The sequence below is a fragment of the Manacus candei genome, unplaced genomic scaffold (genome assembly GCF_025592945.1).
Source record: "Manacus candei isolate 608988 ecotype Guabito, Panama unplaced genomic scaffold, ASM2559294v1 h1tg000084l, whole genome shotgun sequence".
Lineage (NCBI taxonomy): Eukaryota > Metazoa > Chordata > Aves > Passeriformes > Pipridae > Manacus > Manacus candei.
In genome coordinates, this window is record NW_026138132.1 from 2435196 (window position 1) to 2463107 (window position 27912).

Consider the following 27912-nt stretch of genomic DNA (forward strand, 5'->3'; position numbering starts at 1 on the left):
CAGCACGGAGCTCTGCACACAAAACCCTGCAGTCAATCAAGAACTTGGCAGAATGAGGGTTTCCCCCCCTCCCCTCGGCTGTCCCAATGCCCAGAGGGTGTTAGCAAGGCCTGGAAGCACTGACCTGTCCCTCCTGCACAGCTGGTGTGACAATGGGAGCAGCCTCAGCCCCCTCCCAAAGGGGCACAGAGCGTGGTGTTCCAGCCAGGCTGGGAAGGAGGCACCCAGGAGTCCGAGGTGGGAAGAACAGCTCTGCCAGCCCCTCTGGTTAGCAATTCCTTGGGGAAAGATGAGGCCCCAGCAGCACAGCCAGGATAAATTTTGCCTGACGAAAAAATCCCACCGAAGTTTGAAGAAAGGAAAAAGAAAAGCCCCCATGGAGCTCAGCACCCAGGGGAAGAGGAGGGGCAGATGGTCCAGGCTGCAGAAGGGACACAGAAATGCTCTGTTGCCTTGAATTCAGTCTTGCCCCTGTCACTGGTCACTGATTTGTGCCCCTGTGCACTTCCAGGGTTTGTCTGATCCAGGGTTTTTCTGATCCCCCCAGGCTGGGAGCTGGGGGTGACTCAACATCTCTGATTAATGGCAGGGGCAGAGGCTGCTCAAAAAAAGCAATAAAACACTGAGCCAGGAAGGCAGGTTTGGGGCTGACACATGAGGTAATGTTTCAAGTGGAGATAATCTCCAGGAATGACCCTGTGTGTGGAGGGAACTCATTCCAAACAGGAGCAGCATCCAGAGCCTTCCAGGGCATCCAGGTCCAAAACTCCCAATGCATTTCTTCTCCTGGTAATTCCCTGAGGAGAGAGTCACTGTTACCAGCACTGCACAGGCAGAGAGTTTGGGTTTATCCCAAAGAAAATGTTGAGCAGAACAGAGACTGGACCCTCAACCTCCTTAACCAGGGCTCAGTGTCCCAGACTGAGCCACCCACCTTCCAGCAGGGACCTGCAGGGGCCACAGAAGGGGAGAGAGCTGGGAGCCACTGTGACATCCTTCCCTGCATCCCTCTGACCCTGCACATCCCACAGGTGAGCCCAAAACACGGGGCTGGTGGGAAGATGCTTTTCCAGAGACAAGGTCTGGTACATCACCTGCATCCCATGGGGAGCAGGGCCACCAGATCCTGTAGGAAAAGCAGGTCCCACATCCTGTAGGATGGGCAGGGCCAGCAGCCTGTAGGGTGTGCAGGACCACAGATCCTGTAGGATGGGCAGGTCCCACATCCTGTAGGGTGGGCAGGACCACCAGATCTTATAGGATAAGCAGGTCCAGCAGCCTGTAGGGTGTGCAGGGCTACCAGATCCTGCAGGATGAGCAGGGACTGCCACCAAGGCTGAGGGCTGCAGGATGCCATGCAGCATTCCCAGTTCCCTGTTTCCTGGCTGGTGGAGCAGAGACAAAGCAGAGCTGCCTCCAGGCAAAGCAGGAGCACTTTGTGGCTCAGAGTCCCCCAGGTCTGATCCTCATCTCCATTTTCTACCTGCCCCTGTGTCTGGCCACGGGAAAGATCCTGCCACAAACCAGGAAAAAATCCAATGGCCACCCTTGGCGCTCACACAGCTCATCCTGTCCTCCCCCACATCCCGTCTCTGAAGGAATATTACCCGGCTAAAAGCCAGAATTCCCCCTGCAGCCTGTCCTTGCCATTACTGAGAGGTTGATTTACCAATAGATTTCTCATCAGGACCCTCCTCCCTCCCTGGATCGATGACCAGAGGGGCCAGGGAGCACCTGCTCTCCTCATCTTCACCCCTGTGGCCCCGGAGCCTTTATTAGGATGGCTGGAGGGGCTGTGGGGAGGGTTGTGGGGAGCCAGGCAGGCGCTGGGCTGAGCACAGCCAGCAATAAAAAGCCCTTTAACAGCACAGCTGCCACCCCATCCCCCTGGCTGGTGCCTGTGGAGCTGTGAGGCTGCTCCTGAGGGGGGAAAACGGGGGGATCAGCTGGGCTCCTTCCCTCTGTGATGCTGCCAGGGGGTCATTCCTGTCACAGGGCACAGGGCACATGGGGCAGGGTTCCCAAAGGGCAGCCACTGAAACAAAGGAGGCTCCTGCAGTTTGGGGTGAAAGAAGGAGCTGAGGCAGTTTGCTTTATAAAAAAAAATAAATAAATAAAGGAAAAGCACGGTTTTTGTGGATGGTTTGGCTCTGGAGGTGCAAAAGATAACAGCAGAGGCATCACACCCACACAGAGATGTGCAAGCCACTGATGGGAACAGGCTGCTCACCAGCCACTGCACAGTGACTGGGACTTCATTTGTCTCTATTTTTAGGCTCAGCTTGTAACAGCTCAGGGAGAGATGACTGTGGAAGGAGAGCACTTGGGGGGCCCTGAAACACAGGCATAAAAGGCACCCACCCATCCCACCTCAGCCCTGGACCAGCCCCAGCCCAAAAAGGTGATGCTGGATGTGCCTTTTCACCTCCCAGCTCCTCCCTGAGCCCACGGGGCACCCAGACAGTGCTGAAAAAAAAAACCCAAAAGGAATCAAGGAGGAAGAACAGGGTGACTCTGTCATCTATATATAGCCCAGGAGTGGTGCCAAGCCAAATGTAGGTTAGTGTAACATGTGAATCATCCTGCTCTGGAGAGCCAGGATGGAAATAAAGGGATGTGAGAAGGGGGTGGGGGCAGAAGTGGTTATAAAATCCTGCCTTGATTGACTACAAGTTGTGGTTTGCCAACAGCCTCTAGACAGGAGGATGGAGCATGTGATGCTCCCGTTCCCACTATGCTGGAGAGGATCTGCCTGTAATTCCCAAGCAATGTGCCAGCAAAATACTGTAAATATGCCAGCCCTGACAAAAGAAAGCAGAGCAGCTTCTCTGGTTGGGAATCTGTGGCTGGTTCCCCATAGAACAGATGGGAAGTGTTTCCTCGTGGGCAGGGCACGAGACTCTTCATTTCTTCCCTAATTCTTATTTTTCCCTGGGTTTGGGGAAGGGGTTAAAGGTAGTGACATCCCCCCCCCCCCTTTTAAATCCCGGTGAGACTGAGCAATGAAAAACGAGTAGAAGCAGTTCAGCACCACCAGTGGGCACCAGCAATGCTGAGAGACACAGAAATCATGTGCAACTTGGGATTTTAGCTTAAATTCATTCCACTGCAAAGGGGAAGGTTCAGTGTGATGCATTAGGGTGTCTGTGCTCTCCCAGGTGTTTTATGACCCATGTGAAAATGAGGTGGTGCAGGGGGTTTTGGGGCTGCTCCTGGGGCTGGCAGCCCCTCTCTGGGTGGGTTTTTAATTGGCACAGTCAGGAATTCATAAATGTGTCTGATGTGCTTCACACTCGGCCACAGCACAAAGTCCCCTGAGCTCTGAGCAGCTCCAGGAAGGTGGGAGAGAAAAACAGCACACAGGGTTAACCAAAATAATGGGGGTGCTGGAACCTGCCCCCCCAAAATCAGCCCTCACTCCCAGCTCTCCTCCTGGGCTTTGGGATTGTTTGTTGCCAGAGTCTTCCCCAGGGCAGAGCTGAAGAGAAAGGACAGGGCTGTGTCTGGGAGAGGAGGAAAAGAGGCTAAAAACCCCTCTGGAAATGAGTGTTAGCTCAGGTTTGGACATCACAGCCCTGGTTCAGGAGTGCTGCTGAAAAAAGCTGCTCTTAGAGGTAAATTTTTTGCTCTTAGAGGCAAATTTTTTGCTCCTAGAGGCAAATTTTTGCTCCCAAGATGTGGGACTGCTGCAAATATTGTGGCTTTGGGCATTTTCCTGGACAGTCACTCGCCCCTTTCCATGCCCCAATCCAACCTTTAGGGATCAATCCCCACCGTGATGTTTAAGGAAACCCTATTCCTGATTTTGTGCCATTAAGGCTGCCAGGCCCAGGGAGTTAATTAGCAATTTGCTCTGCAGAATTGGAGTCACCTGAGGCAGCTGAGCTGAAATGTGAGCTGTCATTAATCCCAGCTCAAGGTCTGGTCTTTGGGGTCACTGCAAAAGGGGGTCTGTAAATGCCAATAATCAGAAACCATCAATAGGAAGGCAAAAGGTCTGAGGAGTCAGATCCAGCCACCAGCAAATAAAGGCCTTTATTGTTGTTTGTTCCACCTGCCTTTCCTGGGCTCCTTTAACCTCTCATTATTCGCCTCACACATTAATTTCTTATTTAAATAATACACATTAACAGCAGCTGCCCAATCCAGCAGGATCTCCCTCTTCTTTTGGGAGACCCTGCACCTCGTGGTGTCTTTTTCCCAGTGGGGTTGACTGGCAAAGGCAGGAAAAAAATGGAATTTTGTGGTCTGCAATGCACCAGCACAGGAATAAAAGCTCTTTGGGCAGCACTGTGTGCGTGAGGGACCAGCACTCAGTACCTGCTTTTCAATTTAACCCCCCAAAAAAAATCTCCTCAGCCTTTTCCATAAAAAAATAGGAATTCTTGCTTCCCAGCAAACAGTTTGAGCACAGGGACAGTCAGCACCTGAGTTGTTTTTTTTTAAAATAATAATATGAAATTCAAATTCTGAAGGATTCAACAACAACAACAAAAAAGCCTCTTCCTCAGAATGTTCTCTCAGAGCTCTGCACCTGTTTTGTCCTTGGAAAAAGCACCAGCCCTGCTCTAGACAGCAAAATTTAACGGGTTGAAATGTTTGCCATAGGAGGGAGAGAGTCTGGAATGCAGATGGTAAATATTCCTGGCAAGCTGCTCTGGAATGCAGATGGCAAATATTCCTGGCAAACTGCAAGCCGTGGCATTTTTGGTGGAAAACACACAGCAAGAAGTGATAAATTTACACCCCAGGAACACAAATCAAGGCAAGGAGTGGGGGGTTTTTGCAGGAAGCATTTCAGGATACAGACCCAGGGATCTTTATGTCTTGTTACCAGAGAGGACTTATTCCATGTCCATAAATCCCTGGCAATGCCTGGCCAGCAAGGACGGGAGTTCTGCACCACAGCAAAGCTCTGCACGTGGAAAAATGGGGTTTTCAGCTCTGAGGAATCATGGCCAGGGCTGGATCAGAGAGTTCCAACCCCCCCTGAGCCTTTCCCTGGCTCCTTCCATGGAGTGGATCCTCATGGGACTGTTCTCAGCTCTGGAAGGGCAGGAACCCCCTCTCCCCACTCCCTCTCCCCACTCCCTCCTCCCCTCTCACACCCTCCACGTGTTAATTTTATTTTTCTGCCTCGAATCTTTGTTGCAGGATTTCAAGGCACACCCAAAAAAAAAAGCGACTTTTTCTCCACATCAGCCCAGTGACAGAGTCGGGGACGAGGAGCATCGTTTATCAGGGTGTTAAAAAAAAAAAGAGGCCACACATTCACATTTCCCAGTCCCCACAAGCTCCTGAAGAACAAGGTTTTGGGGGTTTTTTTAAATTTTTTTTCTTTTTCTGTGGCTAAAATGCATCAAATAACTGCACAGTGACTCTGGTGCCTGGTCCTTGGAGTTTAAACCTTCGTGCCTTAAAAAAAAATATATAAAAAAAATAAAAAAGTGTCTATTTTTGTCTCAGTCTCTCCGAACGCGCTCTTTGCATTCCATAGAAACGCGAGCCATTAACGTTAATTAGGATTCAAGCCCATTATCGCTTAGACATCCATTATCCCCCAGAACATCCTCCCCACCTCTCTCCCCATCCTCTCCTGAGTCACGGATCCCTGTAGGATGTGCAGCAGCACCATCAGCTGCTCCCTTCGGGAGTTTTCCACAGTTTCTCCGGGATAAATTGTAGGAAAACCCCCCTCCTGTAATGGGGAATTTAAGGATGTGCCCCCCAGAGCTCTGCACGGAGCTGCCTTCCCTCTGGAATCAGCGTTTTCCCGGGAATTCCGCCTTTCCCTGGGAATTCCACGTGCCCGAGCTGCACATCAAGGGCTTCCCGGGTTCCGGGTCTCGTTTTCTGAGGGTGGAACGTAAAAAAAGCCTGGAAAGCAGCGGGTGGGAGCCCGGGGATGGAATGAACAAGCTTATTCTGAACAAACTCGGAGCTTGGCCATGGTTAATTCATCGGGAGCTGCTGGAATGTTGGGAAGGAGCGGATCCAGCCCAGGCGGCCGTGCTGACTCACGGCAGGAGGGTTGGGGAGCGTTTCAGGCAGGGGTGGGAGGGAGAGGAGTGACCTCATATCCATCCAGAGGGAGAGGAGTGACCCCATATCCATCCACAGGGAGAGGGAAAGGAGTGATCCCATATCCATCCAGAGGGAGAGGAGTGACCCCATATCCATCCACAGGGAAAGGAGTGACCCCATATCCATCCACAGGGAAAGGGGAGACCCCATATCCATCCACAGGGAGAGGAGTGACCCCATATCCATCCACAGGGAAAGGGGAGACCCCATATCCATCCACAGGGAGAGGAGTGACCCCATATCCATCCACAGGGAGAGGAGTGATCCCATATCCATCCACAGGGAAAGGGGTGACTCCATATCCATCCACAGGGAGAGGGAGAGGAGTGATCCCATATCCATCCACAGAGAGAGGGAAAGGAGTGACCCCATATCCATCCAGAGGGAGAGGAAAAGGGGTGACTCCATATCCATCCATGGTAAGAGGGAAAGGGGTGACCCCATATCCATCCAGAGAGAGGAGTGACCCCATATCTATCCACAGGGAGAGGAAAAGGCATGACCCCATAGCCATTTGAAGGGAGAGGAAAAGGATTGACCCCATATCCATCCAGAGGGAGAGGAGTGACCCCATATCCATCCATGGTAAGAGGGAGAGGAGTGACCCCACATCCATCCCCAGTGCCAGGCAGAGGGGTGACCCCATATCCATCAGAGGGGTGACCCCATATCCATCAGAGGGGTGACCCCATCTCCATCTCCAGCAACACTGGAGGATACAGGAAGGAACAGGTCTCTTGCTGTCAAGGGTGTCCCTCAGCTCTTCCCTTGGTGAAAAGCCCTTTTTTGTCCCCTGTTCCCCCTCTGTGAGTTGTTTTTGGTGTTAAACATAAATGGCTTTAAAATGTCCCGAGAGCAAGAGGTGTCTCAAGCAGGGAAGCAGGGAGAGCAAACCCCCCCAGTGAGAGCTCCTCTGATGGCTCAGAGGTGAGGAAAGAAAAATCCTATTAAAAATTATCTATATCCCAGCTAACAATTATATATATCCCAGCTAAATATATATTTTATATGTATTTATTTATTTATATATATTTTTGCTAGGCAAAGCCTCAGGTGAGGCTGAGATTTGTCCTGCAGGATCCCTCCCTGCCCCCGGGACTCGTTTCTGCTCCCCGGACTTTTCACCTCTTCTCGGGTTTCTGCAGAACAAAAAAAATCCCTTTTGCCGGCACATTTAAACCCTGCTTTTCAACCAGCTCCCAAATCACCCGGCCCGAACAAAAGGCAATAAAACCCCTCCCCGATGGCTCCGGTGAGGCAGCACAATGACCTGTGGCAAATGGAAAACGCTCCGGGAGAGGGAATTGCTCTGGAAAGGGAATTACGGTGGGAGAGTTTGATAAAGGCACGGAAAATAATGAGAAATGAGCCCCCCCCCCCGGCTCCAAACAAAGCAGGGTGAACAACAGGATCCTTATCCAGGGCAGGTGAACTCTGGATGGGGATTTTACACCTGGATTTGGCAGAGGGAAACGTCTCACCTGGGAAATGCAGCCCTGAGCACATCAGATTTTCGGGGGGTTTTAACAGCACTGAGCCTGAATATCCTGAAAATACAGATACCCTGAGACATGGGTTGAAAAAAATACAGATACCCTGAAATATGGGTTAAAAAAATATGGATACCCTGGAACATGGGTTAAAAAAATACAGATGCCCTGAAACATGGGTTAAAAAAAATACAGATACCCTGAGACATGGGTTAAAAAAAATACAGATACCCTGAGACACGGGTTAAAAAAAATATGGATTAAAAAAAATAACGCTATTCAGAGAGGGCAACATGTAATAAAAGAAAGGAGGGAGCCAGGCAAAGCTTGGAAAGGCTTCCCAAGCCCATGGCAAGCTGGCAGATGTTGTGCCACAGAGGCTGGCAGTGCCTGCAGCTCCACAGGAGAGCAGTGCTCGGCTGTGGAAAACAGGGAAAATCCAGAGGTGGCAGGAGGGGATGGAACCGGCTGCTGATCCTGATCCGGGGGAAGGGGCTGGGCTGTGGAGCCCTGAAAATGAGGGAAAACTGGCAATCCTGGCAACAACCCCACACCTTGGGTTTCCCCTTCAAGGCATCATCACACAGAGACTTCAATAAGATCCCTGGGGGTGTCCAAGGCCAGGCTGGACAGGGCTTGGAGCAACCTGGGCTGGTGGAAGGTGTCCAGTGGTGGCCCAGGCATGGGATAAGATGAGTTTTCAGGTCCCTTCCAACCCAAACTGTTCTGTGCTTCTGTGACTTTGTTGTAGGGGCTCAAGGTGAGCCCAAGGTCCAACCCAAAGCAGAGCATTTCACACCTGAGTGGTTCCCATCAGGAGAGATGACAAACAACTCCTCCCCTTTATCTGGGAACCCTCCTCAGGGGATCTCAAAGGCAGCACCACGGAGCTGGTTTCATCGGTGTCATTATCTCCACCTTCATCAGGCAGCAGCAGAAGCTGAGCAGGATGAAATGCTGTGCCTGTGGGTCCCCGGGGGCAGAGGGGGAAAGGGGGACCCTGTTGGGAGACCAGACAAACTGGGGGACCTCAGGGCTGGATTAAAGGTTTTGCCAACAAGAATTGCAGTTGTTGAAACGAGAGCTGCTCTCGGAAACAGCTCCGAGTCCCAGAGGGAAAGGAGCAGGCTCAGACACTCTGCACCTCACACAGGAGAAAAAGGGAATTAGAGAATGGTTTGGGTTCAAAAGGACCTTAAGGATCACTGAATTCCACCCCCTGCCATGGGCAGGGACACCTTCCACTAGCCCAGGTTGCTCCAGCCTGGCCTTGGACACTTCCAGGGATCCAGGGGCAGCCACAGCTTCTCTGGGCACCCTGTGCCAGGGCCTCCCCACCCTTACAGTAAAGATTTTTTTCCTAATATCCAATCTAAACCCACTCTCTGTCAGGTTGAAGCCATTCCCCTTTTTTTGACACTCCAGGCCCCTGTAAATAGTCTCTCTTCACCTTCTTTGTTGGCTCCTTCAGGTCCTGGAAGGCCCCAATAATGGCATGGATTTCCTGGATGTGAACACCAACACCACAAAGGGAAGGAAGTGCATAATTAGCCCAAATTCCAGCCCTTGGTGGGTGCTGTAATTAAGCAGTGACAGTGTGCTGGGCCCAGGGACCACAGGGGTGCAGTTCCACTTCTCCTGGAACACAAAATACATGGAAGAAGAGGATAACCCAGGGAATGGCTGGAGCTGTGTCAGGGCAGGCTCAGGTCGGATCTCAGGCAAAGGTTCTTCCCCCAGAGGCTGGTCGGGCACTGCCCAGGCTCCCCAGGGCAGTGGGCACAGCCCCAAGGCTGCCAGAGCTCCAGGAGGGTTGGGATGATCCTCTGGGGCACAGGGGGGGACTCTTGGGGATGGACCTGTGCAGGGCTGAGGGTTGGACTGGATGATGCTCGTGGGTCCCTCCCAGCTCAGCACGTTCTGTGGTTCTGGGATGCAGAAAAAATCATGGGAGAAAGTTGTGGACAGTGAAGTTTGGTGTGTCCAAGGAAGGTTCTTGTCCAAGCCCCACTCAGAAGGGAAGGTTCCTTCCTTTTCCTCTCCCTAGGAAGCCAAGGAGGCCTCTCCAGGCTCCCACAGCCTGGAGCAGCAGGAGGAGGCTGCTCTGCTTTGCACCACTGATGTCAGCAGCCACCCCCTGGGATTTGCTTCCCTTTCCACTGCAGAGTGTCACCCCTGGCAAGGGCACAAATCCACTCCTGACTTTTCCCTGGGATGAGCAGGAAGAGTCTGTTCCAACCCCCCGTGCCTGTCAGTCCCATTCCTGACCCTTTTGCCTCGTGATCCCTCCTCCCCCTGTGCAGCGTGCACAGGTTGTATTCCCCACCTGGCAGTGATAACCCGGGAGATAATTCCATTTGGGAAAAGCTTTGGAACATGGGAAAAGCTCGTTAAGGAGCCTGATTTATGGCAGTGCAGGATCTGTCAGAGCAGCAGCGAGTTCTGCTGGAAAAGGACCACGAAAATCCCACTGAAGCCTCGCCAGCTGCCCCAGCCTGACCTTGGGAAGCCCCACTGGGTTCCATCCAAAGAAAAAGCTGGAGAAGGCTGTGCCTGCTGCCTGCTGACTGGGGTAATCCACTCCATGCCAAGGACAAGCCAGGAGAGCTGGGGATGCAGGGAGAGCCTCGGGCAAGGAGAGGGGAGAAGTGTTTTCGTGTCCAGTAAACCAAGGCCTCGGCACATCATCTCTGGAATTACAACTGTGGGACAGTTATAAAACCAGTAAGAAATCAAAACCAGTCAGAAATTGAACTTTTTAAGAGGGAGCAGCAGCATCCACAGAATGGGTGTTTTTCCTGCTGCTGACAGGAGAAGGGATTGCACTGAAACAGGGAAAAATCAGTAGGAAAACCAGTGGGAGCCACTGGAAGAAGTTTGTTGCCACCTTGGCCGGTGGTGTGAGGATGGAGAGGTCACTGCAAGGCACAGACAGGGGGGTAGAGGGAGCAGACTGTGGATCTCTGAAGAAATGAGATTATCAGGTGAAGCTTCCTCTCGTTTTCCACAAGTAATTCCCACTGGATCCAGAAGGAAATCGGGTTAGGAGATGAGCTGGGAGAGTCTTTGTTTGCCTGGCTTTTGAATTCCAAAATCCCCCACTGACAGAATTCCGGGCACAACCTGCTCTGCCCAGGCCAGGAGCATCTCAAGGGACGATGCAGGACATTCTGACCTTCAGATTGACACGTGATAGCTTCCAAATTCCCTTCTCTGACTGTTTTCTGCCCGCAGTTAATTGAGGTGGAGTCATTTAATGAGAGACAATGTCAGTCTGAAGCTCGGAATTACAAAGAAAGCAACACAGCAGCTGCACCACGTTGGCACCTCGTGGTCTTGGGGCATCACTGTGACCACAGAACCACTTGAAATTCTCTCTGTTGAGATGTTTTTTACCCCTCTGGGTCCTTCTCACTCTCACTTTGGTGGGGAGAAGAAAGGATTCCATGTGGTAGTGGAGGGTCAGACAGACAAAGACTTGAAAACCAGGAATGCTGGAGTCTCAAAGCCAAGAGGAGGCTCCAGGGCACCAATGAATACAATAATTTCAAGGGTTATAGAAATACATTTGATGCTGGCAAATTTAAAAAAAACAAACACATTTTTGATGAGCTTTCCTTCCATCCTAAATGACAAACAAGTTTCTGTCTTGTGACCACCTCAGTCATAATCCAATGTACAACTGTCCAGAACAGGCATTGATTTGAAATAACAGCAACAAAAAAAATAGAAGCACTTAAAAAAATCTTTGTTTTTTTCCCGCTTTTAAATCAGATTATGGAATAATTTCACAATTCCCTCTTCTCCTCCATCCCCTCAGGAAGGGTGGCTTTCCCAGCCTGTCCCCTGTGGGTGTTCTGTTCACTCCTGGCTTTGACTCGCTGCAAACTGACACCACTGCTTTTAAATTTATATCAAAACTTCTGGTTTTTTTACCCCAGCTGAGGACCTTGAGATGAAAGGGAAGGCTCCCAGCTCCTGCTTAATCAAGACTTAGAGGAGCCACGTGGATTTTTTTTCCCCAGGAACATGAGTTTGCAGAACACGTTAGGAAAATTATTGATTCGCTTCCCCTGAGTCCCTGCATGATTGGATTTGATTCGTATTTATTGCTTCCCTCCTAATCAGCTTATAGTTATTTCTACTCAGAATATTATTTAGATGTTACAAGAATAAGGCTGGAAAAACTGAGCTGACATTCCAGCCAAAACACAGCTCAGATTTCCATAAATCAGGTTGCCCGGGCTCCTCAGAGCTCTTTGGCCAAGGTGATAATTAATATTATTAAATTGTCAGGTTTTTCACCCACACAGCACAAGGTGAGTCCTCCAACAAGCACCACTTTAATGGCCCCTTCTTTTATTTTTTTAATTTTCTGTGGAACTTTTTTACCTGAAAAAACCTCCCCAGCTCTGCTCAGAAAAATAAACTCTTTTTATGTCCAGCATCCCCACAATAAGTGATCCCCCCGAGAGCCCAGCAGCCTTTTGCAAGGTACACTCTTGCTTTTGCACTAATTAAAAAGAAAAATAAGGGAGTCAGTGCAGTTCTGTGGAGCTGTCACTGAGCTGCAGCCTCTCGGTGGCTTTCTGCACACAAATCAATTAAACATCCAGCATGAGAGCAATTAACCCAGATACAAATTAGCCTGGCAGGGGGAACGGGGTTCCTGGGATGGAGCCTTTTGTTTGAGGAGTCAGGATCATCCCTTTTGGAGTACATTGCTTCTGCCTCAGTGAAAAACAAGGCAAGAGAAGGAAGGGAAAGGGGAACGTCCCAGGGATTGGGAGGAGAGGGGAGGGAAGGGCAAAAGAGGGACAGGGATGGGGGAGATGAGCCCCAGTGGACCTGGAGGAGCTGAGCCCACCCCCAAAGCACTGAGAGCTGCCACAGATCATCCCTGCATGGGGACTGGGAGCAGAAATCCTCCTGGATGACACAGTCATGGAATGCTTTGAGTTGGGAGGGACCTTAAAGATCGTTTTGTTCCACCCCCTGCCATGGGCAGGGACACCTTCCACCAGCCCAGGGTGATCCAACCTGGCCTTGGGCACTTCCAGGGATCCAGGGGCAGCCAAAATGTCTCCAAATATCCAATCTAAAGCAGCACATGGAATGGTTTGGGTGGGAAGGGACCTTAAAGCTCATCCAGTGCCACGTGGGCAGGAACACCTTCCACCAGCCCAGGGTGCTCCAAGCCCCATCCAGCCCATCCTTGGGCACTCCAGAGATCCAGGGGCAGCCAAAATTTCTCCAAATATCCAATCTAAAGCAGCACATGGAATGGTTTGGGTGGGAAGGGATCTTAAAGCTCATCCAGTGCCACCCCCTGCCATGGGACACCTTCCACTAGCCCAGGTTGCTCCAACCTGGCCTTGGACACTTCCAGGGATCCAGGGGCAGCCACAGCTGCTCTGGGAATTCCAGCCCAGCCCCTCACCACCCTCCCAATATCCCTTCCCAATATCCCATCTGAACCTGCAGTTACAGGCTCTGTTCCCAACCACAGCAAATGGAGGCATCTCCCTGAAGTTACTGGGGCACCACTAATTTTAACTTTGGTTTTAAATTTGGGTTTAGTTTTGATTTCAAATTCACTTTCCACTCTCCCCAGAGCTCCCCATCTCCAAAGCTCCACCCTTCCCAGAGCTCTCAGCCCCCTTTGCACCACCAGCACTTTGCCTGTCTTTAAATCCATTCTCTCAGGGTCTCTGTCAGGTCCAGAATATTCTGAACAAGCCTGTCCAGGGAGGAGTTATTTGGGAAAAAATGATCCTTAAATATTGGGGTGGTTGCACATCAACCCAGGCAGGTTTTCCTGGCATCTGTATGCTGCCACTGAGTTAAAAAATGGGAATTCTATCCCAATAATTCCCCTGACTGCTGGACTGACACCCGTGTGTGGTACCCAGGGCAGAGTTCACTGTTCCTGTGCCCAACTCCCCCTAATTTCCAGCCTACAATAATTTCTCCCCAATTTTTTTTTCCCTGGGAAGCAGCACTCTAAAAATAGCTTTGCCCTATGGCAGCCTTGTCATCTGGGATGTACAACTCCAGGAAAAGTGGTCATAAAAGGCAGAATTGCAGCCACTTTTCAAAGGGATATTTTTAGAAAGGGAAGACTAGGAGAGAAAAAAAAAAAAAAACAACCTAACACTCCAAAGGAGGTAGGAAGAGCTATTTTTGATCACTTTATCAGCAGAAGATTGCTACCCTGACCTGGATATATAAATTTTCTGGATGGCAATTTTCAGTTTGAAACATCAGGGCAACACGTGTGGCAAAAAAAGGAGCGGTGAGAAAACCAGGCAGCACCAAGGAAATAAAACCAAAGGAAGTCACTTTTTTCATCCCAGGCAATTAAACCTGGGTTTTGCTGTGCCTGGGCTTGGCTCAGAGCTCCTCCTTTGCAGGGTTTGGTCCTTTGTGTGCCTGTAGGTGATGATATAAAAGAAAGGAAACTGAGGCTCAGTGTCTTCCTTCCCTTCAGAGGTGGGATCTTCCTTCTGCCTCGTTAACCTTCACCTCCAAACTCTTTCTGCCTTAAAAATAATAATAAAAAAAAGCTGTTCTAGGCAGGCTGGTTTCTGCTGTGTCAGGTTTTGGCTTGTCTGGTAGGACCCAGGTTTTCCAATACCTGTCTTTCTCCGTGGCCTTGGCTCCAGGAGGGTCACTGGGAAGGGTCACAGTTCCTTTGGGGGCTGAGTCTGCTTTTCCCTCAGCTTCAAAGTGTTAGATGGGATGTTGGGATGCAGTTCTTCTCTGGGAACAGTTAACTCTGCCCTGGGTACCACACATGGGTGTCATCCCAGCAGTCAGGGGAATTATTGGGATAGAATTCCCATTTTTTAACTCAGTGGCAGCACATGGATGGGGAGATCCCAGGAAAACCTGCCTGGGTTGATGTACAACCACCCCAATATTTAAGGATCATTTTTTTCCCAAATATCTCCTCCCTGGACAGGCTTGTTCAGAATAATCTGGACCTGACAGAGACCCTGAGAGAATGGATTTAAAGACAGGCAAAGTGCTGGTGGTGCAAAGGGGGCTGAGAGCTCTGGGAACCTGTGGCAGGATCTGAAACTTTTATTGGATATATTTCAATTATTAACCATCAAACTCCAGGCTAAAAGCCCTTCACTGGGGTAATTCAGCATCTCCTGCTGCTCTGTGGATTCCCACAAGCCCTTTGAACCGAGGTCATGGAGGAGAACATCCCACAGGTCTTGTAAAAAATCAGTGTATGCAGTGCAGGGCTTCCAAACTTTCAGACTGCAGGGGAAACACCGCTGGGAGACGTGGGTGGGGTGGTGAAAGTCGAGTTCTTTGAAGTGAGTAAATGACTGAAGTGTGTCTGTAGCTGTGAAATTGTTCTTGGCAGGGGGACTGCAGGGAATTTGGGTCTGGGTGTTCGACATCCAGAGGGGGCTTGGAGCAACCTGGGATGGTTGGTGGCCCCTTCCACCCAAAGAATTCCATGATTCCGTGGTTCTGTGAGCTGCCCCTGCAGCCAATAAATCCAGGGGAGTGAAAGCAGGGGTGATAACCTTTAGGAATCTGCCAGAAATTTCCCCTCACTGGTCCCTGCAGTGCAAATGCTCAGAAACATTTCACCTTCCAATGCAAGGCAGAGAGTTCCTGCACGAGGCAAACACCACCAGTGCCTGGCAGGGTTTGTTTGCAGGCCCTGAATTACCATCCCCAGCCCAATGGGAATGCTGGAAAAAGTGGGATGTGTTAGGAAATGTTATTGTTGTTGCAGCTCTGCCTCGGGAAGGTCCAGCTCGGAGCGGAAAGAAAATGAACTTATCAATTTTTCAGAGCACAAGGGCCTTTTTTGTGTTTTATGCTGTGGCTTGACATCAAAAAAGCCCGACATACCCTCCCCTTCCAGCAGGACAGAGGCTGAACAGCATCCCAGAATGGTTGGGGTTGGAAAGGACCTTAAAATCAGCTTATTCCAACCCCCCAAGTGCCCCCGGAGGCTGCTGCAGATGAAGTGAGAGACCCTGACAATCCATAATTAACCCCCTCCCCTGAATCTGATAGTTCAAATCTCCAGACCCTTCAAAAAAAACCAAACAAACCTACAGTAAAAATATAAATCCCTCTAAAAATTATAAATCCCTCTAAAAATTATAAATACCTCTAAAAATTCACCTTCCCAGGAAGGTGAAAATTCACCTTCCAGGAGCCCAGCCCTGCTCACCCAGCCTGTCCTGCAGCTTGCAGTGCTCATTCCTTGCCTTCCTCCCTTCTCAAGGAGCATCCAACACCACCCAGGACGAGGCCCTGAATCCATAAATCCCGGTATTTTCATCCCTAGCTGTCTCTCTTGAAATACTCTCAGGATTTGGGCTCAGCTGGGCTCAAATGTCCGTCCTTGCCCTCTTGACTCAGCTGGAATGAGCCCAATTTCCACCAGCTGATTACCTGGGGCGTTATTTATCCGAAATTTAGGGTGACCAAAGGAGGTTTGAGGGTGTCAAGGTCTCCAGCTGGCAGAAATCACTATAAATCCCGGGCCTTGGAGGGTCACACCAGTTCACATCACTCCGTGGTATGGAATAGAAAAGTGAACCAAATTCTGATTTCCTGCCTTTTCTTCCACTCTGACAAAATTCCTGCTGATGTTCCTGTTTGCCCTCCTTGCATGGATATCACTGAGACCCATTTAGGCTTAATTTCCTTAAGATTAAGCTTAAATCAGGCTTATATTAAAAGCAGGCAGTGACTTAGCAACACCCTTTAAGCTGATAAATGTTTTTTGCATTATCTGCCCAGTTGCCTTCCTTCTGCTACCTCTCCATAACATAAAAAATCCACCCCAAATCCCTTTTATTCTCTTCATCTGATTAATTTTTTTTTAAGATATTCTAGTGAATTCATTATCACTGCCCATATTTTATCTCCTCTCCCTGGAAGCATTCAGGCTGTTGTCTTACTCCACCTCCTGCATTTTCTTCCCTTTTTTTCCCTTTTTTTTTTTTTTTTTTAAGGAAGCTGCAGGACTCAGTCTCGCCCTCCTGTAGCATTTCTTTGCTGCAGGTTTGTCAATAGTGAATAATCAAGATTCAAAGGGCTGCTGCTGCTTTCCCACTCCGGGGGAGTCGCCCCTTTCCTTCCCTTCTCCTGCCTCCAAGCCCAGACATCTTTGCTCCCAAGTGTTTCTTCAACTCCCAGGCCAATAATAATAATAAAAAAAAAAAGTTCTCCAGAAGCAGAAATATGGGGCTGCATTTCCAAAATCTCCCAAGGGGGGATCAGAAATCTCTTGGGAAATAAGGCAACGTTTCAGGCTGATTTCCCTGACTCATTTTAACCTTCAGATCACCTTCAGGATAAGGGAGCAGGAGCTCTGTCCACCTGCACCTCCCCATTGCAAGGCTGGGTTTGCAACTAAAACAACGTGGTTTTTGTTTCAGGAGGGTTTCTGTCTCTGCTTGCAAATTCCTCTGTGAATTCAAACTTTTCCCTCCTCTAAATATCTCGATTTTTAAGGTGACCCACACGTTTTAGGAGAGGTCTTGTGTTTGTTCTGTAAAAGTTTGCATTGCTGCATCTCAGTATGAAATAAAGAAGTCAAATGCTGTCACTGCTTGATTATAAAGCAACAATTTATTTTGCATCCTGGATTTAAAACATCGAGGTCTTTAATGAAAGGGAGGTTTATTACCAAGTTCCATATGCCCCTCCTTACTTGCTGTTCAACACCATTCCCTTGTTTTCAGAAGATTAAATGGATAATAAAAGCTCCCAAGCACCTCTGTTATCCATGTGTTTTCTTCTACAGTAAGTTTTCCATATGTGTAAAACATGGATCTGTTCCCCCCTCACAGTCTTTACTTACCAGGGGGGAAAAAAACATTAATAAACCAGATCACAGCATATCCTTTTCCTAAAAGGAAACAAAATGCAATGCCCTAATAGGCAGTAATTTTGTTTTGACTTCCAAATGAAGTCCAAAGGGATGGTTTGTGCCTGTGGAGAAAACTTGGAGCAAAATTAATGGAGCAGATTTAGCACCCGTGATTGCATCATTAGAATAAAGCCTCTTCCCTGCGTTTATAATGTGAAATTCCAGAGGCTGAGCAGCGGCTGGAGCTGCCCGTGGTTGCAAATGCAAGGCAGCAGCTCCGGGGCTAATTCCGAGTCCTGCTCCGACTGCAGTGCTGCAGTCCTATGACAGCATCATATTAATGAGCCAGCAGAGGGGTGCGATGCTCCATGTGCTCGCAAAGTTTAACCCTGTCCCTCAGACTTCCCTAACTCTCCCACAGCCGCCTCCAGCCGGGAATTTCGCCTGTGCCCGTCCCAGGCTAAAGGCACCGAGGCGATTTTTGAGGAGCGTTTTGCCCGTTGGGACAACCCGCTGAAAAATTCAGGCTGTGAGCACAGACAGACCCTTTTCAGCACCTCCCGACCGACGAGTTAACTCTCCCCCCTCAGCGCTCCTCTGCTTTGCCAGGGGAGCTGTGGCAGGGATTTTTCTAGCACCAGCAGGTTTGGGGGTTTTTTGGCTTTTGGTTGTGTTGGTTTTTTTTTTTCTCTCTCTTTGCAGCTTACTAAACATTTTCCCCCGTAGCTGTAATCCCTCCAAGAGGAGTTCAGAGTCTGGCTGGTGGCCAGGCACGGTAACGCAGCCCATACAAAGTACATTTGATCGTGTAAACATCGTTTTTTAACACGGATTCAAAGACGAATTTATTCCTGAGCAATGCACCAAGCGTTAGAACCGGGAGTGGGAGGGAAAGAGAGCGAGGAGGAGAAGGGGAGAAGAATCAAGATATGAAGGATTTGGGATGCCGGGGGGGGTTGAGGGGTGTCTTCCAAACTCTCGCTGCTCCAGCCCTGCCAGGGTTTCCCCCCGTTGCTCCCGCAGAGCCCCCAAAAGCGGCGCGGGGAGTGCCCGGTGCCGCAGAGCCGCCGCCTCCCCCCGCTCGCCGCGACCTTCACACGCCAGACCCCGCCCGGGGAAGGGGGGACAGGAGGGGCTGGACCTTTCCCACACATCCTGGGGTCCCTCTGAGTGATGGAACCCCTGAAACCCCCCCGGGAAGGGCGGTCCCCCCGCCCCCCCCCTCCGCGCTCCCGGCGGGAGCTGTCCGTGGTGATGCAGCCGCCGGTTCCCGGTCCCCAAGCCCAGATCCCGGCCCCCAATCCCAAAATCCCGGCCCCCGACCCCCGGCCCTACCCTGCTGTGCGACCCCCGCGCTCCGCTCCGCCACGGCCGCTGCGGGAAGGGGGGGCTGGGGGGCGGAAAAGAGAGAGAAAAGAGGGAAAAGAAATGAAAGGAAGGCGGAAAATAAGGAACAGAAGGGAAAGCAAGGAAAGCAAGAATAAATAATAGAAAGGCGAGGGAGAAAAGAAAGGGAAGGATGGAAAGAAAGGGAAGAAGAAAGAAAGGAGGGAGGGAAGGAAAGAAGGAGGAGAGAAAGGAAGGAAGGAAGGAAGGAAAGAAAGGAAGGAAGGAAAAAAAGAGGGTGATGGCCTAGGGAAGGGGGGGAAAGGGAGCAGGGCAAGAGGGAAGGAACAGGGGAAAGGGAAAGGGGGGAGCAGGAGGGAGAAAGGAGGGAGTGGGGGGAGCGCGGCCGAGGGAGAACGGGAAGGGCAATAGGGAGGGAGGAGCCGTGGGAAAAGAGAAAGGGGAAGGGGGGAAAGGAGCGGGGGCAGTGAGGGAAGGGGCAGTGGGGAAGGGGCATCGGGGGGCGTCCGGGGCCGGGCAGGGGGAGCCGGGCCGAGCGATGGGAAGGGCCGGGGGAGCCGGGGCGGGGCGGGGGGCGGGCGCGGGGCCGGGCCGGGGGGAGCCGCCCCCCGCACACGTGTGCGGGGCCGCCCCGCAGCCGCCCGGCCGGGCTTTATAAGGGGCGGCGGCGGCCGGAGCAGCCCCGCACCGCCGCCCCCAGCGCCCCCACCATGAGCTACACCATGGAGCCCCTGGGCAACCCCTCGTACCGCCGGGTCACCGAGACCCGGGCCACCTACAGCCGCGCCAGCGCCTCCCCGTCCAGCGGCTTCCGCTCGCAGTCGTGGTCGCGGGGCTCGGGCAGCACCGTGTCCTCCTCCTACAAGCGCCCCAACCTCGGGGGCCCGCGGGCCGCCTACGGCTCCACCGTGCTGAGCTCCGCCGACAGCCTGGACGTGAGCCAGTCCTCGCTGCTCAACGGCGCGGCCGAGCTCAAGCTGAGCCGCTCCAACGAGAAGGAGCAGCTGCAGGGGCTCAACGACCGCTTCGCCGGCTACATCGAGAAGGTGCATTACCTGGAGCAGCAGAACAAGGAGATCGAGGCGGAGCTGGCGGCGCTGCGGCAGAAACACGCCGGGCGGGCTCAGCTGAGCGACGCCTACGAGCAGGAGCTGCGGGAGCTGCGCGGGGCCCTGGAGCAGGTGAGCCACGAGAAGGCGCAGATCCAGCTGGACTCGGAGCACATCGAGGAGGACATCCAGCGCCTGCGGGAGCGCTTCGAGGATGAGGCGCGGCTGCGCGACGAGACGGAGGCGACGATCCGCGCCCTGCGCAAGGAGATGGAGGAGGCCTCGCTGATGCGGGCGGAGCTGGACAAGAAGGTGCAGTCGCTGCAGGACGAGGTGGCCTTCCTGCGGGGCAACCACGAGGAGGAGGTGGCCGAGCTGCTGGCGCAGCTCCAGGCGTCCCACGCCACCGTGGAGAGGAAGGACTACCTGAAGACCGACCTGACGACGGCGCTGAAGGAGATCCGCGCCCAGCTGGAGTGCCAGTCCGACCACAACATGCACCAGGCCGAGGAGTGGTTCAAGTGCCGCTACGCCAAGCTCACGGAGGCGGCCGAGCAGAACAAGGAGGCGATCCGCTCCGCCAAGGAGGAGATCGCCGAGTACCGCCGCCAGCTGCAGTCCAAGAGCATCGAGCTGGAGTCGGTGCGCGGCACCAAGGAGTCGCTGGAGCGGCAGCTCAGCGACATCGAGGAGCGCCACAACAACGACCTCACCACCTACCAGGTACCGGGGAGGCGGCCCCGGGCTGCCCCCGGCCCGCCGGGGGTGCGGGGGGGGATGCGGGAGGTGCGCGGCGCCGGCTCCGCGGCGAGGGATGCGGGAGCGGGGGAGGAGGATGCCGGGGAGGGCGGCGGGAGCGGGTGGGTCCGGCTCCCATCCCGGCCCTGCCTCCCAGAGCGGCGGGGAGAGTTTCGAAAAGTCCCTTTCGACAACTTTGTCCCCGCGGGAGGCGAACGCCCGTGTCACCGAGGTTTTCTGCGTCCCCCTTGCAGGACACGATTCACCAGCTGGAAAACGAGCTCAGAGGAACGAAGTGGGAAATGGCACGTCACTTGAGGGAATACCAGGACCTCCTCAATGTCAAGATGGCCCTGGACATTGAAATTGCTGCATACAGGTACAGTAGGACCGTTGCAGACACGTCTGGAATATTAATAGCACTGCAGATGCTGCTGGCTGGGGGAAGCTTTACCACAGATAAGAAATACCTGCTTGCAGTGAACGCGAGTGAAATTAGAGCTTGACTAAATTATTGCAGCAGTGAGAACCCAGAAGGTCATTAGGGACCAGCTAATCAGTGGCAAAGCTCCCAGCAAGCCCCGTGGGCACAGGACGGCAGTGACTCAGTGCAGTGGCACCCCTGTGCCGCATTCTGTCCTTGGCTGCAAAAACAGAAGATGCAGCAAAAGACGGGTTTATTTTTAATTCCTGTTTGCTTTGCATATGCCAAGCGAGCCGCGCTTGTCACTTGAATTCCCTTTTATCGCCTGGGAGAGACAGGGCACTTGCTTGATCATGGTTTCAAGCGGGGAGTGCTAATCTGCCTGTCACAAACACTTTTGCTTTTCTTGCTCAACTTTCCTTCAGAGGCACCCGCTCTGATCTGCAGCCGAACGTTGCTTGCTGTTGCCATCACCTGGCAGGTTTTTTTAGTCTCCTTTGTGTCTCTTCAGAGCTCTCATCGGAGAGCTGCTGATCTTTCTGGGTCACGGACTTAGATGACAAATGTGCATTTGAACAGAAGAAAAGTAAAAACAAACAAAAAACCCCCAAACATCTCCAATTCTGTTTAAATTCCTGAGGTTGTTCAGACAGACACACAGACACCAGGGTCTACAGCTGGCTACTGCCAAAGTTAGCTGAACCAAAGTCTCCAGCCCTCATATTCACCCAAATTACTGAAGCAGGACATGGGCTCTGATCAGCTCTGAGGGGCTCAGCCACGATATTTGCTTTGGGTCTGTTGGCTGGGTCTAATCCTGTTTGCCTAAGTCATGATGCATCCCATGAAGTTGGTTATTTTGCTGATTTGTGCCATCATTAATTTTTTTCGACCTTTAAGGCTGAATTTCAGCTGATCCCTGAAGGTGTTACCCCTGCACTGTGCAAACCAGGCTAAAGGAGCTTTTTGCCAGGCTCCAGGAAAGCTGGGCTGGGGCTGTGAGCCGTGGATCGTGCTGGCCAGTTCCAGCATGTTCCACGTGCAAACTGCCTCCATCCTGCTGGCAGGGAGATGTTAGAGAGTCATGAAAGGGTTTGGGCTGGAAGGGATCTCAAAGACCATCTTATTCCACCCCCCTGCCAGGGCAGGGACACCTTCCACTAGCCCAGGTTGCTCCAAGCCCCGTCCAACCTGGCCTTAAACACTTCCAGGGGTGGGGCAGCTGCAGTTATTCCAACAGCTGCCCCTTATGTTGGGTTTTTATGCTCACTTCCTTGTTTTTTTTCTCCTCCTGATCCCCTTAGGAAGCTACTGGAGGGTGAAGAGACAAGATTCAGTGCCTTCTCTGGAAGCATTACCGGTCCCATATTCACACACAGACAACCATCTGTCACAATAGCATCCACCAAAATCCAGAAAACAAAAATTGAACCGCCAAAGCTGAAGGTCCAGCACAAGTTTGTAGAAGAAATCATCGAAGAGACGAAGGTGGAGGATGAGAAGTCCGAAATGGAAGATGCCCTGGCAGCCATGGCAGAAGAAATGGCAGCCAAGGCACAGCAGGAAGAGCAGGAGGAAGAAAAGGCAGAAGAAGCAGCTGCAGAGGAAGAGGCTGCTTCTGAGAAAGCAGCTGAGGAAGAAGAGAAGGAGGAAGAGGAAGCAGAGGAGGAAGAAGAAGCTGCAAAATCTGACGCAGCGGAAGAAGGTGGCTCTGAAAAAGAAGAAATCGAGGAAAAGGAAGAAGGGGAGGAGGCCGAGGAAGAGGAGGAAGAAGCTAAGGGCAAGGCCGAAGAGGTGGCAGCAAAGGCAGAGAAGGTCAAAACACCTCCCTCAAAGTCACCCCCTAAATCCCCCCCTAAATCCCCCGTAACAGAGCCGGCCAAGGCCGCCCCGAAGGAAAAACCCGCGGAAGCGGCGAAGGAAGCGAAGGTGGAGAAAGCTGAGAAAGCAGCCAAGGAGGAGGAGAAAGCAGCATCCCCTGAGAAACCTGCCACCCCAAAGGTAACCTCCCCAGAGAAACCTGCCACCCCTGAGAAAGCTGCCACCCCGGAGAAGGTGGAGAAGGCGGTGGCCCTGGAGAAGCTGACGCCGGAGAAGTCGCGCTCCCCCGAGAAGGCGGCGAGCCCGGAGAAGCCCCGCACGCCCGAAAAGCCTGTGAGCCCCGAGAAGCCCCGCTCCCCAGAGAAACCCCGCTCCCCAGAGAAGCCCCACACCCCAGAGAAGCCCCACACCCCAGAGAAAGCCCCCTCCCCGGAGAAAGCCCCCTCCCCAGTCAAGGATGCCAAGGCTGTGGTGGAGGAGACCATCACCATCACAAAGGTCACGAAAGTCAGCGCCGAGGCCGAGAAGGAGTCCAGGAAAGAGGACATCGCGGTCAACGGGGAGGTGGAGGACAAGAAGGAAGAGGAGTCCAAGGAGAAGGAGGAGGAGGACAAGGGGGTCGTCACCAACGGCCTGGACGTGAGTCCCATCGAGGACAAGGGGGAGAAGGTCGTGGTGACCAAAAAGGTGGAGAAGATCACGGGGGAAGGAGGGGACGGAGGGCCCACCTTCGTCACCAAGTCGGTGACCGTCACCCAGAAGGTGGAGGAGCACGAGGAGAGCTTCGAGGAGAAACTGGTGTCCACCAAGAAGGTGGAGAAAGTCACCTCACATGCCGTAGTAAAAGAGATCAAAGAGACCGAATAAAACAAAAAAACGAGCCCAACCATAGCTGAAATCTCAACCAAATCCAAGAGCTTGGGTCGGTGCAAAAGGTTAAGCCATATGACAGCTGCCAAATGCATGTGAGTGACGGCTTCAAAGCAGAAAAAGCAGAACGGGTTCTCTCATGGAGGCTCCAGACACACAGTATTTTACTTTTTTCGTGCAATATAGGGGGGAAAAAAAAAAAAAGGGGGGGGGGAATGCATGCAGGCAGGCTCAGGATGTACTCCCTCCACGGAGCTTGGGGGATGGCAAAAAAAGAAAAAAAAAAAAGGAAAAAATAAATATAATGCTAATAATAGTGCATGAGATGAAATGTGCAACAAAGGAAGCTTTTTCTCTTTTTCTTTTTTTTTTTCTTTTCTTTTTTTTTTTTTTTTTTTGGAATCTCCTGAGCTGTTTGTTGGAGGGACGTTATCTGAGGGATGGCTTTGAGATGTATTATGCAAAGAACCAACTGAGCCAAAAAAAAAAAAAAAAGTGAAAACAGAACAGAAAACAGTCGTAGAATATTCATGAGAACCAGAAAAAAAACTCTCCTAGCCTTAAGAAAAAAAAATAAATTCATAATAATAATAATAATAATAAAAAAAGCTACTTATAAATAATTATGTTTACCTCACTGGTGCAATTAGGGTGGACTTTTGCTCGTGGGAGAACCTTGTTGACATGCACAGTCCGCAACCTTTTGTTGTTTGATGTAAAACAGTCACAGCAGTTCTTGCTCAATAAAGGTCAATACTGAGAACACGACTTGTCTGGTGGCTCTCTTTCCAAAATTCCAATCCTTCCTGAATTTTGGGGCTCTGTCCTGACTGGGAATGCAGTTGGATGGGTTGAAAAGCTGCTTGGTTGCTTTTTTTATTTTATTTTTCTTAGTATTCTCTTTTTTTTTTTTGTCCAGGAGTTGGGCTTTGAGGAATTCAGGAAGGTTTAGAAATTGGATATGATGAGGAAGAAATTTCCTGTAAAATAACACAAATACTGGTTTAAATACTTAAAAGCCACAATCCATGTTTTCTGGAGGAGAGAGAGGAATCCCTTGAACTCCTGTGTCTGGCCTGGAGGTGCTTGGGGGGTTCCAACTCCTTTTCCTTGGAAGGGGAAGGTCTCTAAGCCATCAATCCTGCCTGGGTTAAGTCTAAAACTCTTACAATCTGCTGTAAGTATCATTTTCCTCCTTCAACACCAACCTCCAGGTGTAAGAGGAGCCTTAAAGATGTGGCAATTTCCAAATAATTCCTTGATTTTTTTTTTTTCCCCTGTGTGAACCACAGCTGGGTGTGGCACCAGTTTGTCACTTGAGTGTGCAAAGACCCACTAAAGAAACTCAACCAAGGCACTCTGAGGTCATCCCAAAGGGGTTATTTCTGATTATTTTGCCCCCTCTTGCATTCATTGTGGGGGAACACCCTTCTTAATTCTCCCAAATGATCAATCTGCTGCTGAACACGAAATTCTAAAATCAAATCTCAAAGCAAAGCATTTTTTAATTTCCAATAGAAAGGCCTGCTGAGTATTGGCCTGTTTCTACTGCCACTTCCAGGTTGGCTTTATTAAGAACAAAGCCAATCAAAGGGGCCTCTAAAGTCCCTCTAAATGGAAAATAAATGGAGACAAATGAAAGAAAGGGAAGAAGAGGAAGGCCCCAATTCCAATTCCATTTGGGAACCAATAAGTTGTTATGGGATTCCTATTCTGTTTATTTTACACTTCCAGAAGAAAATGAAGAACATGGATGATGTCCCACCTCTCATAACAAACAAAGAAATGCAAATAATCCTTAATCCTGGGTTCAGGACAAGGACTGCCCTCAATTTTCTGACTAATTGAGGGTCTGATTGAAATCTATGATTTTGATGCCTTCCAACTCTTTATCAATAATTGAAGATCAACTAGTTTTTATTTGCATGTTCTTCACTGGACAAGTGATAAAAAGTCCACAGCAGATCAAACCTTTAAATAAACTCTGAGTGTCTTTGTGTAGCAAAGCACTGAATGTTTCTCCTGCTGGTATCGAGGATGGAAATCTGGGCTCGCCAGCTTGGGGGCTGAGTGAGGGTTAATTAAAGCAGAGTTAGCAAATTAAGTGGCAGCTCCTCTGTCCTGAGCTCAGTTGTGGAAGCCCTGTGTGTGCAGGACACGAAAATCCCTTTATTTAGGGATAAGAAGCCAAGCAGCCCAGTCACACTCCCCTGTTTTCAGTGGTAAAACACAGAAATTCCCAAAGGTTTGGGAGCATCAAGTTATTTTCCTCTTGGATCTGACAGAGGGAACGCCACCATTAAACCCCAAAAGCTAAAGCAGAGACCAATATTTCCACTAAAATGATGTTTATGTGCTTCCAAATGAGTTCTAGAATCTGCTACAACCTCCCGAATTTCAGCATGGAAAGTTGGGAGTCTTCAGAAGAGATGGAGAAGGGTCACCTTGCCCAGGGAATTAAATGCTGGTGGCAGCTCAGCAACACTTAACGTGGGTTATGTGGGGCAGGGGGGATCCCAACCCGGCTGGGTTTCATTTTTAGGCTTCTTTTCCCCTTTTTTTCTCCTCAGTTCTGGTAGGACACAACTCCAGGGACCCCGGAGTGAGGACCTGGGTTGGTTTGCTCCCGTTTGCACCTTGGAACCCCCCTGGGTGGGAGGCAAACTGAGGTACCCACTGACATCTATCCCAACATCCTCATTTCTCCCCCCTTTCTCCCCCAGAATATACCCCAGTTACACCCACACTGTGTTTTTTTCCCCCTCTGCTCTAACACACAAAATTTGTGAATTTAATCCATTTCCCCCTGCAAATGTTTCCACCAAACCCTGAGAGAAATAAGCGAGCGGTTAACACACTTCTAAATGTTTATAAAACTCGAAGAACTGATTAATATTTCATGGTGCCAAGAGGTTTTTTTGTCTACTGACATCTGCAATCAAACAGTTTCAAAAGAGAGCAGAATTCCCGGGCAGAGATGCATAAATAGGATGTCATTTGCCTGTTCTGCACCAATTACTCCTTCAGACTGCACACAACCAGTGAAGGGAATAATTATTTTCGGGCAGGGGAGTTCGTTAAATAATGCAAAAGTCCGTGAAGGGAGAAAAACAATAATTAAAGGAATTTGGAGTGAAGATTTATGAGTCTTGTTTAAGGTGGGATATCAAGTCCCCTGTGTGACTTCAGGAGCTGGGGGGCTCCAAACCAGGATCTTTGGACTGTGCTGTGTTGTGGAGATGCTACAAGGAAGAGATTTTCAGCGTCCCAGAACTAAGTTCCAGGTGGAAACAAGCTGGGCAGTGTTACAAAACACAGCCAGGGTGCATTTGCCAGGGAGCTGCTGAGTCAGGCACTGGAATGTTCTCCAGGCATCGGGGTCTGTGCTTTCCTCATCCCCAAGTGGGCTTTAGTCCTTCTCTGTTCAGGGTTAAACCACCTTTACCTGACCCAGGAAGGCAGCAAATGATGGATTGTCCATCATTCAGTCCCCAGAAGGTCCAGAATCTGGATGTTCTCCCTGCCCAGGTGTTCCCCTGGTTGAGTTTAGGGTGGGGGGGGGGTGTATGTGCATCTCCAGGGGAGCATCCAGGACCTCCCTGCATTTGTGGGATGAGATCTCAGCCTGAGCCAGCCCCTGCCTGCCCCCAGAATTCCAGGCCACTCCTGGCTTTGCTGGCAGCTGCAAGTGGGGTTAAAGTTTCTCCCGAGCCTCCCTCTGCCAGCTTTTACTGCATTGCGTCAAAGCAGGCTCCTGCTTTTCCAAGGTGAAGCAAGGATTGGCAGCAGGATCCATCCCAGAGCCCCTGGGAGCACCTGGACACACAGACCCACTCGTGCAGCCTCCCTGCCAGCCCTGCCCCCGGGCACAGGGGGTGCCAGCCTGGCTGGGCACTGCTGCCCGTCCCTGCCTGCAGCTCCTGCCTGCGGCTGACTCACGGCTCCTGCAGGGCTGGGAAACCTCTCCCCGAGCTGCAGCACATCCAAAGGAACATAAGGAGCAGGGATGAGGCTGGGGAAGGCTGCAAGGAGAGGTGTGTTTGCTGCTGGAGCTCCAAAGGGGCTGGTTTGAGCGTCCCCGGGGACACCTGGGAGGGGCTTTGCTTCCCAAAAGTGGAGGGGATGAGAAGGGCTGAGGGAAGGGGGAGTTTATCTGCAAAACAAAATGTGAGAGAGGAGGGAAAATCAAGTGTTGAGAAGTTCAAAAGCTCAGAGTGCTTGGAGAAAGGC

General features: G+C 51.1%; 1 protein-coding gene across 1 annotated transcript; it reads left to right on the forward strand.

Moving 5' to 3' along the window:
- Positions 1–19468: 19468 nt before the first annotated feature.
- On the forward strand, positions 19469–24196 carry NEFM (neurofilament medium chain). The gene is made up of 3 exons (XM_051811819.1): positions 19469–20552; positions 20822–20946; positions 22296–24196. Exons 1-3 carry the CDS (start codon positions 19491–19493, stop codon positions 23677–23679), a joined length of 2571 nt encoding a protein of 856 aa, XP_051667779.1. The 5' UTR covers positions 19469–19490; the 3' UTR covers positions 23680–24196.
- Positions 24197–27912: the final 3716 nt, after the last annotated feature.